The following is a 15,801-nucleotide window of genomic DNA, read 5'->3' as shown; positions in this document are numbered from 1 at the left end:
TGCCTGCATCCTGCGGATGGGGCTTCACTTGTTTGCATGGACCAGTTTCTGGCATGCCACGGACTGGTGCCGGTCCAAAGACTGGTGGTTGGGGATTACAGAACTGGGTCCTAGGCAGAACCCTGAGCTACCGTTTGCATGCTTCCTTCCATGTGAACGTAGACCCATTAAGGACCAAGTGTTAGTTGTTCGCCCAGCTGCAAAATCTATTTTGTAGTGGGATGATCCATTTCACATTGGTCCAGTTTATCAAGGATATGGTCAAGTTTTTCAAATCCCTTTCTGAAATATAAAATGAAGTTCTGATGTTATCTAGTCAGGTGATTTAGAAGAGAAACTGGTCAAAATATCAAACTCCCAGAGAATATCAAATATCAAAAGCCCACAGAAGAATATGGTGCTAGGAAGTAGCATTTCTGATTAAAAGGAAAATTTAGTTTTCCATGTAAACTGGGTAAAGTAGGGTTCAAAGCTTTATTCAACATCTTTGGCAAAGAAATATATGGCATCAGTTATTATATTGTAACTTAAATGGAATGTGTGGTAGCTGACAATAAATTGTTTCCTTAACTTAAGCACATATGGGCTGACAGTTCTACTCCATGCATTCTTTGAGACTAAAAAACAATCCAATAAAAGTTCAAACAATTGTTTTTTATATCTAATCAGCCAATTTTATCACAGTGGATTCCAAAATAAGGTAGTTAGTCTATACTTTCTATATTTAACTTACTAAAAAGCATATGTCTGAAAACACTCAGTAATGCACACACAACCCAAATATTCTCCAAAATTTTCTCCAATCTTCCATATCATATTTCTCAAAAATTGGGAGGCACATACAGTACATTCTACTAAAGGCACTTGTTCTGTGTGTAGATGATCCTGGCTAGATTTCAGACAGTGGCATGTTTTCAAGAGAATAGAACTTCTGAAATTATTTATTTCAAATATGTTTCATGTGTTTTTTTCATTGTAAGTCATAACTGCATAGAAAAGATTTCACATAAACATACTCTGCTAGAACAGGAACTGTGTAGGATAAGAGGTTCTTGTTATATTCTTAAGAATCCTTTAACTCTCTCATTCACATTAGACTAGACCTATCGAAGCAGATTCAAATAGGAAATGGGCATTTCAAGGGAAAAGAAAAACTCAGAGACAGTGGGACAAGGAGGAAGGTATGTGTCTTGGTTTGGTTCCATCCAAATATTTTAGGGTCAGTTCACAGCCCATAGGATAATGAATGGGATCCCTAATAAATGGAATACAATACAACAGAAGTACAGGAGGCTGACAAGGAACGTGAACACTGAAATTTAAAGATAACATCACCACATTATTTAGATTATAGAGAATAAAAATTTATTTGCTATAAATCAGTTTTGGGTTTGGGCTTTGGATTTGGTTTTTCCACCCTTTTTAGTGAGTGTGATTTTAACATGGTGAAGATCTGTGGAATGTGTAAAAACATGCTTTTCATATTTAACTATTACAACATGTAATTCCAAAATATTAAAACATTAATGAGATTTAATAAATCTGACAATTTTGTAACTGACCAATAAAAATTGAATTCCAAAATCTATGTGTCAAACCTCAAGATAGCCTATCAATGTGAATTCCGTGGGAATACATTTTACTATAATGCTTTAATGGCTGCAGATTCTGGAAAGTCCAAAAATTCTGTAGGTCAGGCAAAATAAATTTTGGTGTTTTGCCTTAACAAACAGACTGCAACTAGGGAACAAATGCTAGCAATAAGATGATGATCACTAATTAAAACTGGGCAAAGTGATGCAATGTTGGGCAAAACCAAAAATGACATATTATTTTTGTAGCTGACCATTACAAAAGAAAAAAAAACCAAGAAAATGTATGCTTAATTATGCTTTAAAGAGATCAGTAGCTCATTGCATTTCTGAGTTCTAGTCCCAGTTCAGTATGATGCTTTTTGTTTCCCACAACTCTGATTCAATTTGATTGGCCAGCCTTCCTACATGTCACTCTTCAAGGGCTGTTGGTTCTGTGTTTCATCAATTGCCTGGAATTCATCATGTGGGCCCTTTTGGTCTTCTGATTTCTCTTTTTGTACCAAATGCACCATTTCCTGAGATTTGCTGGCTTCTCCATTTAATCCATCTTTCTTCTTCTCATCTATGCCTCCTTTGCCATTGTTAATCACAAGCTTCTTCTTCTGCCCACATCTAACAGAAAAGGGAAAGATTGTAAAGTCAAAATATTTAAAGAGAACATGTTATATACTGCCTTCATTTTGTCTGGAGCAGTATACATTAAAATCATCCATTTCTTGCTTATTTCTTAGGTAAGAACTTTAATTATGGCAGATTAATCTTTATTTTTCAGATTTTTCTGGTTCTGCTATGTTGACATAATTGGAATGAAGCATAACCTATCAAAATAACCTTCTAACAAATTTCTTATTCTGAATGGGACATATCTTTGGATTCTTCAGAAGGTGATAAAAGGCAGATAAAGATGTTTCCTGGAATAATGGCTACAGTGGTTCTTTTGGTTAGTATGGTAGCTTCTTTGACTCAGTTGAGCCGATAATCTTCGATTGGATGGCTTAAGGGTAAAGCTATGTCTATGGATCTTGAGTTGCACATAGATTGAAGTAAGGGATCATCTGAGGAAGGGAATGGAAGGAAAGATAAGGAAAGGAAAGGAAAGGCCAAAGCTAGGAATCAATGCCTACATTTAAAATTAAGTTGTTTTTAATGTCATTTATTTATTGTCATTTAGTTCAAAGAATGACACAGTTCATATACCAATGCTCAAAAAAGGAAATGCCTTTTCATTTTTTCATTCATCCACATGGGCCTGGAAGGAATGGGCAAATTACAAATTAAAATTGCTACTAAAATACGTTAGAATTCTTAATTGAAAATTTCCTGGATATATTTCACAATTAAAATTCAGAACGCATCTGAATTTCTCTTTAGAGAATAGTTGAGAGCAACCACATTAAATGCACTGCATTTCTCATTTCTGCTCAACTTAAGGCTGTTTTTAATTACCTCTCATGACATGTGCTTTTCCAGTTTTTTTTTTTCATAAAATGAAATATCTTTGTGCTTCTTTTGTGGTTTCAAGGTATTCTTGTTTCATCTCTTTATGTCTCTTACAACTTGAAGTGTCAAATATGTTACCTAAGTTTTATGTGTTCTTTCTTTTTGAATTTCTGTCTAAACAAATAAGCAGTCTGTCTCTCTATTCGCTTGATGTTAAGAGAGTTACACCTACACTGCTCTTCCTAGTTTTCCTTATAGCTTGGCGCTATTTCCCTGAATGAGCTATTATTCAATCACTGGAAGATGACTTGAATAAATGTTTCAAACTGAGTGAAGTATAACAATGAAGGAGCTAGAAGTTTCTTTATGACTTCTAGCAAAGTTTATAGAATCCTGATCACTCTGTTCTCTTCTAAAATAATGCTCATCACAGAAGACAGAACTGTGAAAGGAGAAAACATCTATAGAAAAGGGGGAGGTATGGTTTTCACTGCATATTCTTTATCTGAATTAATCTTGTAGGGTTTCTGAAAACATGAACAGCTCTGCATTTTATTTTTAAATTGTGTTGCTGAAATAAAGATTGCCCAAGCTCACCAATAAGTTACAAAATATTCCAAGTTATATCTGTACTATGGTTTAAAACTGTGAGAACTTATTTAGTAAGTGACATTTAATACTAAGAAAAGCTAATTCTTCAACTGGGAAACACTATTCTTTTATAATTTTGCACATTTTCAGGAGATGCTATCTGCGTTTGATTATCATTGGTCAGCTTCAGAAATATTTTTAAAAATTAACCAAGTGTGCTTTAGTACAATAATAGCATCCAAAGATCAAGATTTAACATAAATTAGTGAAGAACAACACTCTTATTCAAAATAAGAAATTATGTTACAAAAAAAGCTGAACAAGCAGGAAATGCTGGCTCTTACCTAGTTACAAAGTTAGTCTTTAATTAATATGTAGGCAAATAATTTATATGAGCAATAGCATCCAGTTATCTAATTACATCAGTACTAATTACTAATACATACTATAGAGAAGTGTTAATTTTCAAATACTATTCAGAAAATAATCTGGGGTAAATCCAGCAACTTGCTTCAAGATAGCTCTTTGTTCTGACTCAAAAGAAGAAAAATTCTATGACAAAAGGAGAGGCTGAAAAATCCACTTTTGAATTGGCACGGAAAAGGACATATCTTAAAATGAACACTGAACTAGGAGATAAAGTAGTAAGCTAGGGTGTCTTATATGTTTAAAAACAGTGGTCTATGGCTTCCAAATGTGCTTGTTGATTAAATTCTCTGTAACGCTGTCTCCTTTGAATGCTGTAAAATTGTCAGTCCTAAAAATATTTCAGCAAAAGACTTGGCACTGAGAAATGGAAAACTACAACAACATTTCTTACCTCCTTCGACTGTTTACAGCAATGCAAACACCAAGAATCAATGCCAGGGCCAAAAGAGAAGCAACTACAATAAGCCAATCTACAGATAGAAAAAAAACATTCCTTTGTCAGTTGATCAGAGAATTGAAATATTCTTTATGATCTTGTTTTTACATAAGTGAAAGTTATGTTCCAGCTACCCTTAACAACAATTGTATATAAGCAATGATAGTTGTGGTGATAATTTGTATCCATTATTGTATTATCCTATGTGTGGTAGAAGACAATGACAGCTGATGTTACTTCCACAGTTGTGAGAGTGGAACAAAATGTGATTCTGGTTAAAAAAATAAAAATCTCATGTTTCTGTATACTACTTTAGTAAGATTTTCCAATAGTCAAATGTCATGGGTGGGATGAGGGAACAACACACCATAAGAAAGACATTATTCTAAACATTAACTAAAGAATGTATTTTAATCTGGCTCAAAGCCAGAAGTCAAATTACATGGTTTACAAATTAGAGATCTGAGATTCTAAATTAAGGTATGATTCTTCAATTAAAGCAGTTTTGAATATTACGATTAGCATCAATATTGCTATGTTAAGCAGTTTTGAAATTGCTATTCATTTTCTATGATAAATAGGATAACACTTATTGGGTAAGTGTATATATCACAGATAAAAATTATATAAGAAATAAAGCAATTATATGGTTGAATCATAAGATCTCACTTCTTAGCCATGGAAATATACTGGATTACAGCTGTCACTGATTCCATGCCACACTACCAAATTATACTGTATTCGTACATGCCAGTAAAATTGTGACATTCTATAATTGGCATTCTATAATCCAAAAGTAATCCAAAGTAATGAAGTTCAATAGAACTTTCCCTTTGTTTGTACACTATTGAATATATACATAATTCAATTTTTTTTTTCTTCTGTTGACAGTACTTTTCCTGATTTAAGCCACTGGTCTTAGTGTTAGAGAACCTTTAATTCCAATATATCCTAAGACAAGGGCCTGTGGAGGTGGAGAGAAATGAAAAATGTGCAAAAACATGACATTGTTGGAAGGTATTTATCTAATGGTGCCATTTGCATGTTTTAGACACAAAAGATGACAACAGAAAAATACGGGAACATCACAGTATGACTGCATGATAAATACCAATAATAAAAGCACAGAAACAAACCTGGTATATGAGCCATTCGGGGTTGATTGTTTCCTGACTCTTCCGGCAAAGGTGTCACATTTTTGTCTCTCACTACACCGTGTTTGTTTGGATCAGGACCTAAAGAAAAGGCATGCATTACACTCTGCATTATCAACATCTGGAATTTCTGCTTTTGTATCTTCAGAGGAAAAATAACATGCTATTATTTAACCAGCCTCTGTAGACTGATGTGTTTCATTCATAACAAAGCTTTAATCACCATAAGTTATGAGCTATCACCACTTATGGAGATAGGAATCTTTATTTCTCTCTCTCACACACACACACACACCACTAAAAGGTTGCTTTTTTTTCAGAAGATGTGAGAGAGCTGTACTATGCCAGGGAAATTTAATAAAGCATACTACTGCTTCAGTTTACTTCAGCAGGTCTTTTGTAGGCAGAAATATCCAGATTGATTTGAATTGGAAAGCATAGCTAAATTCCAGGTGCAAATAAGTAAAAGACACTTCTTTCAAAAATTGATATTTCTAATATTATACAACTATGGTTGCTCTCACTTTTCCAATAAGTCCCACTGGTTTGTATTAGAAACAATAAAAATTGGTGATTTAAATGAATACCAAGGATAAAAAACAAAGTATTAGCATTTGAATTTAAGAGTTCAATACATCGTAACTGTGACAGTGAGCATATGTTGCAATATACCTAATTCAAATAATTCCTAATGGTTACCAGATGATGAGTAAATCAAAATGAATCCACAGAGAATACACGGGGCACTGAGTAGAAAGGTTAGAAACAACATACTTAAACTGATTCGTGAATTTGGAAAGAATTTATCCAGCAAAATAAAGTCTACATCAGATTAGGAAAACAGTAGTGTTTGCTCTAGAATTCATGATTACAAATTCACCTAGTTCACAATAGCTACATTCTGAAAAACAGGCCTATAATTCTGTTTATTTCTACATATTTAAACAATTAGTTTTTTTTCAAATTATTCTCTCCTACAGCTTTTAGACTAAGAATTCTAAAGCTGACATTCTGTTGCTAGAAGTCTACCAAATTTAAATTATTATATAAATTTTTAGATATGTTATATATTATACTATATAATATAGTGGTACATACTATATACTATACTGTGCTAATGGAAAGAACAAAATGAGATATACAAGTAGCGCCTTTTAATGTTTATACTATTATAAACATTCAGGATTCGAACCAGATCAGACTCCTTTTATGTCTCGGTCACAATGGATATCTCAAAAAAGCCTCCTTTGCACTGAAGGGATCTAACACTTCCTTGCACTGACATCTGTGACAGGCACATGATGGAAAAGGAGTGTTTTAGTGTTGATTTGCTGTGGAATTTTACTAGGAGGCACAGTACTTTAATCAAAATTTCTGATAGAAAAATCATTCTACAGGAGAAATTACTGCTACTTGTTCTAGAATAAATAGTAGAGCAAATACTACAGGATTTATCTGAAATATTTATGAAAAGCCCAGAAAAGCCCATAAGGTTTTTTAAAGTGTTAAACTGGAATATCTGGAAAGCCCCAATTCCTCTTTAGCCAAGAGCAGAACAAGTCTCAGATGCTACTCAGAGAAGTATCAGATGTAGATGCTGCTATCAATTTGCAATCTCTCTTGCTGATATAAAGACCGGCCTATTTGATTTCATCTGATTTCATTTATTAACATGGCATAATCTAAAGATTGGTAAACAATAACAGACAGTTCACTTAAAGTTCTAATTAAGGTAGAAAATATATTTAAACAATCTGTTTTTTCAAATTATTCTCTCCTACAGCTTTTAGACTAAAAATTCTAACCCTTAATGTCCCATTTCCCAAAATCAAATGTATGAAATATCATGCAATTTCTTCTCAAAGCTCAAGGAGCAATAGCAAAATTTTATGAGATTTTGGTGTTCTCGTGCAAGACTATCAAAACCTGCAAATTACAGTATTTTATTATTTTAAATGAAAATCTGAAAATTCCCTGGTTTCAGCCAAAATCAATTATAATCAGATTTAGAAAAAGTAGTCAATTGCAATACATTAGAAATTAGTGTCATGCATATCATTATGTCCAAAGTGATACAACAGTAATTACTTATTCTTTAGAAATCAGAAAAGAATACTCCACAGTGAGAAGCAATAGAAAAATTATCGCTCTAGCCACAAAATTTCACAGAGAATCACACACCTCCTAGTGGGCAATATTCCAACCATATATATCTTTATATGAAGTTATAAACCATAGACAGGTTTGTAGTAAGATTTCCCTTGAAAATCAAGAGTTCTGCATTGCTTTCCTCATAAATATTAATCTTTTTTTATTTTTACTGATAGGTCATCCAAATTCATAAATTATGAGACCGGAACTAAATATTAAAGTTATAGGAACATATACTATAGGTTTTACTGTCTGTGGAAGGTGGATAGGATCTTGACTGTTATTTATAACATTTTCTTTTTTAAAAAAAACAAATTTTATTAATTTTACAATAAAAAAAAACAAATCTACAACATATACACAAATAACAAAACCAGAAAAAAGCAAGAAAGAGAGAAAGAAACGCGAAAAGGAAAAAGAAAGAAAAAGATAGAAGGGAGGGTGAACATTTAAAAACATTTTCCTTTTCAACAGTTTGTAAGATCTTTTCTTCTTAAATTGTATCATATACACACATCTTATCCGTATCTATATTTGGATTGCACTCAAATAGGTTTATCTCATTCTTTTTTTTATACCTTATAATACACAATCTATCTTTGGTCTAACCACTTGTACCAGGGATTCCAGTTATTGTAATATATTGAAGACTCTTTGTTTTTTAGGGCTAGGATTAGTTTGTCCACTTCTGCACAATCTGAAATTTTCTGGATGATCATCTGTTCTGTAGGTATGTAAGATAGTTTCCAGCACTGAGCGAACGCTAGCCTGGCCGCTGTTAAGATATATATTATTATATACTTCATTTTTTTTGGTAATTGTTTGTCAAAAATCCCTAATAGGGATTTATAACATTTTCATCATCACTGGTCCATGTAGGATGCCACTTTGGACCAAGATCTGATGGAGGCCACAATTGGGGTAACAAGAGCTAAATCAATTATGAGCAGGATATATGCAGGATCAAAACTTTTCCCAGCAAATTCTTACTTTAAGTTTAAAAAGTGGAAAAATGAAAATGAAAGGTAAAAGATATTCTCTTTCTTATTGTCAAATATTATGGCCTGTTGCAATATGTGCAGTACAGATAGTCCTTAATCTACAACCAGAATTGAGCCCAAAATTTATGTTGCTAAGTGAAAATATTTGTTCAGTGAGTTTTGCCCATTTTATGACCTTTTTTGCCACTGTTAAGTGAATCATTTCAGTTTTAAATTAGTAACACAGTTGTTAAGTAAATTTGGTTTCCCCATTGACTTTGCTTGTCAGAAGCTGACTCCTGGACACTGCGAGGGTCATAAATATGAACCATCTGCAAAGCACCTGAATTTTGTTCACATAACCATAACCATGCTGCAATGGTCATAAGTGTGAAAACGGTCACAAGTCCCTTTTTTCAGTGCCGTTATCACTTTGTAGGTCACTAAACAAATGGCTATAAATCAAGGTCTACCTGTGGTGATAGATTAAGAAGCAGATGAGGGACAAGGGGAAAAAAAAAAAAGAAATGCTTCCAATAACTCAGCATGAAGTCCATCTCTTACCTTACACTAATAAGCAAAGTTACTTTTATGCATGCACAGACATGAAAATATATTAAGAAAGTTCATATATTTTTACTTGTAATAAATATAACAACACCAGACTATATAGTAAGTGATGCTGACAGCTATTGCAGTACATTTAAAAAAAGGTAAACACAATATTTCATTCAACATTTTATCTCCACAGATAGATAATCCATGTATCAGCACTACTAGTTGTTGTACATTCTCTAATTAACTAAATACCCTTTTAAAAAACCTGTAATGATAGCAGGAAGCAACCCAATTATAAACACGCAATTATTGACATCTTATTATTACATTGTCAACAAATATTCTCTTGTACATGAAATCTGCTAGTCATGCTAACTTAAAAAACATTTAAAGATATCACTAGACAGAAAGAATTGAAACAAAAATAAATTTGTAAATATAAACAGACCTACATGGCAAATAAATGGCTTAGAAAATGAAATTTATAGATTCCAATATTAAATGCAGATCTATACAATACTGCATAAAAATAACCTAAATCATTTTAAAAACTAGTTTTAAGTACATAAAATACATGCTTTTCAAAATGTGTACATCACAAAAATGTAGCTCATTTCCTCATGATGCCAAATGTAAAATTATTTTAATCCAGAATGGGCACTGAACTTTGAATGCCTCGGAGACATGTGATTCTTATGATCTTATTGGCCAAAAGCCATCAGAATGACCGTGGCTACTACATTCATAGCAGTCACATGCATTCTGGTATGAACATATTTATTCACCCACTATTCTTCCACACATATCCAAGAAAACAATTTCAGTGAAACAATAAATTATATAAACATCTATATTATTCAAGATTTTTTGTTAGTAATTTCAAATCCTAATTACAGTCAAAAAGAGCCATTAGTTCACTAGTTTCAGATGTTGATTCCATAGTTATTTTTCTTATCATCATCATCATCATGCAACCAATTAATTACCAATAAAGAATATTTGTAGCTCAGGGTTGAAATGTGGGCTCCTTGATGCTCTCTGAGCTTGATTGCTTTCTTGCAGATATTTCATTACCCAAACCAGGTAGTACTAGCAGAGCACCAGAGAGCACCAAGGACCTGTCAACCGATTATTTTCACCAGTAACCTGTAAAACATTAATGATACAGTAGGCTGAAATTTACAAATCGAAAGAGGATATAAGAATCTGGCTTTATTTATGTATTTGAGCATTAGAAATAGATAAAACAAAGATTGCTGGATGAATAATAGATAGAAATAAATCGAACCATATAGACTATGAGTGAACCTGGGACAAAGTAAAAATTTCCTTTCCAGGCTCTCATTCTATCCAATGGAAAGTGACATACCTCACTCATAAAGTGTTCTTAGGCACATTTTTTACATGCCTAAAATAGACACGAAATTAAAAACAGAAGAATATCTCACCTAATAGAAAGGTAAAAAAGATCCCACCACCATTCTAGTGGATACCTGTATGATCAGTTTTATTTTTTTGATTTATTCCTCTTCGAGGAACAATTCCGGGATATAACACATCCATTGTGGGTTTTGTAGTATACTTGTCTTCACTAACCCATTGCCTCACTGGTTCTGAGGTTGGATCTTCTTTGGTCCCATAAAAGCCCATATCTATGGCAGTGATAAAGTAATGGAGAATGAAACTATTAGCTGCATTTTCATTCCCTTGGCAGCACAGGTCCAATTTCCCCGCAGAACAATATAATATTGGTTATAATTCAAGCATACAAAAAAGCACACTATAATTCTAACAGCAAGTCCCATCCTAATTAACTCTTGTTGGGTGCTTCTGTTTTCTTTCCTGTGTCCACCAAAGATTATTAGTGGTTACCGGTAGTAAAATTGGTATGCAGATTTTCCATGATATCTATTGTTATGCACAGACAGCACAATAATTCACAAGTAAAGACAATGGTTGCCGCTTAAACTTGGGCTTTTAAAAGGGATTTCCCTCTCTTCCCCATCACTATATGCATTCTTGCTTTGGTAACATTATATCCTAAATCTAATCATAATTTTACACACACACTCACTGCAAGTTTCCAATCAATTTGTTATCCCAGAAATAATCACTGGATGCCTTTGGAGAATTAGAAAAAATGCAGATCACCATATACTGAATAAGATAATAAATATATCAAAAAGTAGATTATAACACTAAGATTCAGAATGTGTTCGTCGAACTCAATACAGCCGAACTCAATACAGAAGCCTGATGATGGCAGATGATTTTCTGCCAAAACGTTGCTACAACTTTAAAAGTACAACTATGACGTGGGAAAATACCCGAACAAAGCTGAATACCATACATGTAAGTACCCGCGAAAACTTAACACACACACACACACACACACACACACACACACGCACTGTAGGTACTATGAAACCATGCTTCATCCATCCATCACTATGAAAGAACAATATTATTCACAGCAATACCTTCATAAGAGTCACGTTCATTTTCATGATATTTACTGATTTCCATGTCATTACTGGAAGTATTAGTAGGTTTTTCTTCACTGATCCAGTCTGGCTGGTAAATAGGAGGCAATGGTGATTGAGCTGAATCTTCAAGATCCTTGAGTATGGCAACTGTTTGATGAACCAATGATGAACTTAGATTTGGATATTTAAAATTTTAATCTGTGTATTGTCCAAATAAATTCCCATCCAAATAATTATTGCTCAAAATTTCTACTTCATATTTTCTGTATTTTTTAAAAATGAGCTTTTGAGCATGTTTGCCATCTGGTCAATTATATTCATTGACTAAAAATAATCTTATGATTCACTCAATGTAATATATCCCCAAGGACCACTGTAATTGGAAGCATATTAACCAATACTACCTATATGAAAGGTTTTTGCTGCACTACTTTGTCCAGTTGATGGAATAACATCCAGCATTCCTTTGCCTTTTGTGATGTTGTGAGATTTTTATGTTCTTTATTCAATTCATCATATACATTACGTATTACTTGATGAGTAGTATCTTCATGTCTGGTATTCTCATTAATTCTCACAATTATTCTAATGATGGTTGGATAATTTTTAAATATCGTGGAACAGCTGCACAATCACTTCCTACATTTTTTTCAGTAGTCGGTACTTTTTTGGCGTTGTATTAATATTTAACTAGATAACTACTGTAAAAATTCAGCAATATGAATTTAATCCTTGACTAAAGCAAGGTTACAGGGGAAACAGAACTACAAAATGGTAGTCTACTAATTTGATATCTAGCAGACCTGTAGATTCCCTTTCTATTTAAACTCTATCATACGAAAGATGTGAACTTTGTACGCAACACCATGTAGACTATTTACAAAACTTCGTGCCTATTTAACATGTATAAATGGTTCATGTAGCAATTATTAAAGACTATAGCTGTTTCAATAATAGAGTTTTGTCTAAATTTGATGCCACTTGGAACTACTTCTTTCCACCCACTGAATAAGTATCTTCCATGTCCTGAAGGTTTCAGCAGAATTAATTTAGGCTATTACAGTAAATGATCTAGAATGGCAATAAAGATAAGATTAATTCTTGTTTCCCCCTAGTACCTGTATGTGATGTTTTGTTCTCTTGCACATTGTCTGGGAGATTATTAATTCCAGGTATGAAATCATTTATTGATGAATTTGTAGGGTGAAGTTTTTCTTTCAAATCAGGATCTTCCTTAATCAATGGATCTTGGGTAGAATCCTTATAATCATCAGGTTCAGTGGAAATCATAGCTATTATAATATGGATGGATTGATTTGAAATAAAATAGGAGTGACTTTCACTAAATAAATTTCTAAAACATATATACAATGCATGGCTTCTATCTTTCTGACCTGCAAATCGCTGTACTGGTTTGACAAATGTAGGTATTTTTCATTGAGCAGACATATTTTAATTTCAAAGTATTAATATTTCCCTAATTTTGGATTATGATAATAGAACATTGCTAGTGAAACATTAATAGTATTCATTTTCAAGTGACTATTTTCAACACCTAAACAAATGAAGTGAATTAATATTCTTCCATAAACTGGTTCGTAAATTGTCTTCTTGTAAACCCTGAGGAACTGATGCTAAGCCATCAGTTTAATTATCTATTCAACATAATTTTAAATGTATTTTCTGGCTGTACTTTTATACAGATTATATCTTGAAATATCATATATTTTTCTTTTTTTCTTTTTTGAAAAAGACCACAAACATGGCAGAATAAGCTGGTTAAAATTATATCTTCTGAGAAATACCTGTCTGAGTTGTTTCCAATTCAGGCTTTCTCTCAATCTGAATAATTTCAGATTGAACATCATCCCTAGTTTTGTTCTCAGTGAGATCGTTTTTATTGTCCAGTCCTGGATGGATGTCATAAAATGGATTTTGTGTGGTTTCGTTGCCTTTGCCTTTCTCCTTGGAGACTACAGTTGCTGCAATAATTGATTTCAAAAGTTTTGTTTGCATATGCCACATTTGTTGAACCATATTCTAATACAAATTTAAATATAATTCCCTTGATTGCATATTACTTATTATTTACAACAATAGATTAAGTAATCTCTTTTCTAGTTCAGAAATATGAAAATGAATAAAAATTTCTTCACCTAATATCAACTAAAATTTCTTTGGAGAAATTCCCCAGAGAGAAAATCAATTCTGTGATTTTTTTTCTAAATTTTATTTATGAATTTATCTCAAGTCAATACAATATTATATTCTATACTAATGTACAAATACAATCTTTATGAATGAAACAAAACGTATCCCTATACAGCTAAGATTTATTGTCGCATTACGTATTAATCACATATGATCAAATTTTATTAATAACAATTTACAATTCATTTGGAACAATAGTTAATGGCTTCATATTCTATTTAAAGCTATAACACAATTCAACCAGAAAAATAATAGAATACAAAATTTTAAAAAAACATTGCTAATACCTAAATGTGAAATATTATTTTCATGCTTACTTGCAGTTGGATGAAGAATTCCAGGCAGCAATTGCTCTCTAGATGTGTTTGTGTGATATCTTTCTTCACTATTCTTTAAGTGTAATAATGAATCACGAGTCGGAACTTCAGAGTCAGTGCTAACACTGGAAACTACTGCTGTTACAAAAATGGCTGGGTCAGTTTTAAATACTTTTCGGAGCTACTTTTCCAGTTTCTCATTTACATAGTTATAAATAGAAAAAGAAAACCAAGAATATCTTAAAACTGTTTTAGTGGAGTAAAAATGTTTACATGACATATGAAATAAGTTTTTTTCTTCCTTCCATTCGATCATGTCTGATTCCTGAAACTGATTGAACAAGCCTCTGTACTTTTCTTGACAAGGTTTTTCAGAAGTGTTTTGCCAAAGCCTGCTTCCTAGGGCTAAGAAAAAGTGACTGGCCCAAGGTTACCCTTCTGCCTTTGGGATTAATATGGGACTAGAAGTCAGAGTTTCCTGCTTTCTAGTCTGAAACCTTAATCACAAGATTAAACTGGCTCTCAGTGTGAAGCATTGTTGTCGCTATTTAATCATTTCCAGCTCTCAACCAATGGGGTCTATTAGATCTATATCTACAGGACCTAATTCAGCTAGAAAAAATAGTGAAAAATAAGTGCATTTTCTTTTACAAAGAAAGAACAAATACTGCTGTGGAATAAGTCCCTTTTCTGCTAAAATTAAAAAGAGGAATATTATATTGTACAGGTGGTCCTCAATTAATATCTGCTCTATTTAATGATTGTTTGAAATTATGACAATGTTGAAAAACTAACTTTTTGATCTGTATTCATACCTACAATCATGGGATTGCTATTTGGGCATTTAATAACTGGCAGGCATTAACAATCATAACTGGCAGGCATTGAACAAAATCATTTGTTCCACAATTGCATGATTGCCATTTGAGCACTTCACAGCCAGCTTCTAACAAGCACAGTCAACAGAGAAGCCAGAAGTAAAGACACAATTCAATCTTGCGATGTCTCACTTAACCACAGGTGACCCATATAACTGCACTGCTTAGTGACTGAGTTGCTAGTCCCCTTGTGGTCATTAAACAAAGTATACTTATACAAGTACTTGGCAAAAAATAATGAACTTTCAATAACAACAATAACAAAACTGAAAGTATTTCTATTTTCATCTGGGAAGCTGTTTCAGGTGATTTCCAGTTATGCATTTAAAATGTAGGCAAAGTATCCATCTATTCAGGCAAGCGTTGACCACCTAATGCAGCCTCAACAGGTCATGAGAAATTTTTGTAGATCATCAGCTTCTATAACAATACTTGAATCTATGTTAAGACTATATTCGCACTATTTTCTTCTTAATTCTCTTCTGTCAATTTCACCTAGCTCTACCTACTGTATAAAAATTTCTGGGAAGCAGATCAGTATTATTAAAAAAGGAAATAACTTATCCAGAAGAATG

The 15,801-nt window shown here is 32.9% G+C and overlaps 1 protein-coding gene across 12 annotated transcripts in view; it reads right to left on the bottom strand.

Moving 5' to 3' along the window:
• Positions 1 to 635: 635 nt before the first annotated feature.
• Positions 636 to 15,801, bottom strand: part of CD44 (CD44 molecule (IN blood group)) — a 72,933-nt gene continuing 57,767 nt past the window's right edge. For 4 of the 12 annotated variants that reach the window (XM_026707172.2, XM_026707200.2, XM_026707217.2 and 1 more), the window contains 8 exons: positions 14,349 to 14,486; positions 13,626 to 13,802; positions 12,939 to 13,112; positions 11,815 to 11,967; positions 10,828 to 10,986; positions 5,628 to 5,726; positions 4,447 to 4,525; positions 636 to 2,207 (listed from right to left, as the gene is read on the bottom strand). In XM_026707172.2, coding sequence (XP_026562957.2) covers positions 1,997 to 2,207; positions 4,447 to 4,525; positions 5,628 to 5,726; positions 10,828 to 10,986; positions 11,815 to 11,967; positions 12,939 to 13,112; positions 13,626 to 13,802; positions 14,349 to 14,486 — 1,190 coding nt within the window. In that variant the 3' untranslated portion in view covers positions 636 to 1,996. The remainder of the gene's footprint in view (positions 2,208 to 4,446; positions 4,526 to 5,627; positions 5,727 to 10,827; positions 10,987 to 11,814; positions 11,968 to 12,938; positions 13,113 to 13,625; positions 13,803 to 14,348; positions 14,487 to 15,801) is intronic. The other 8 variants (XM_026707190.2, XM_087921369.1, XM_087921370.1 and 5 more) reach the window with 3 other exon arrangements.

Source organism: Pseudonaja textilis, chromosome 1 (genome assembly GCF_049901715.1).
Source record: "Pseudonaja textilis isolate UNSWEBS1 chromosome 1, rPseTex1.2, whole genome shotgun sequence".
NCBI classification, from domain to species: domain Eukaryota; kingdom Metazoa; phylum Chordata; class Lepidosauria; order Squamata; family Elapidae; genus Pseudonaja; species Pseudonaja textilis.
The sequence above is the reverse complement of the archived record's forward strand: the minus strand, read 5'-3'. Positions and strand labels throughout refer to the sequence as shown.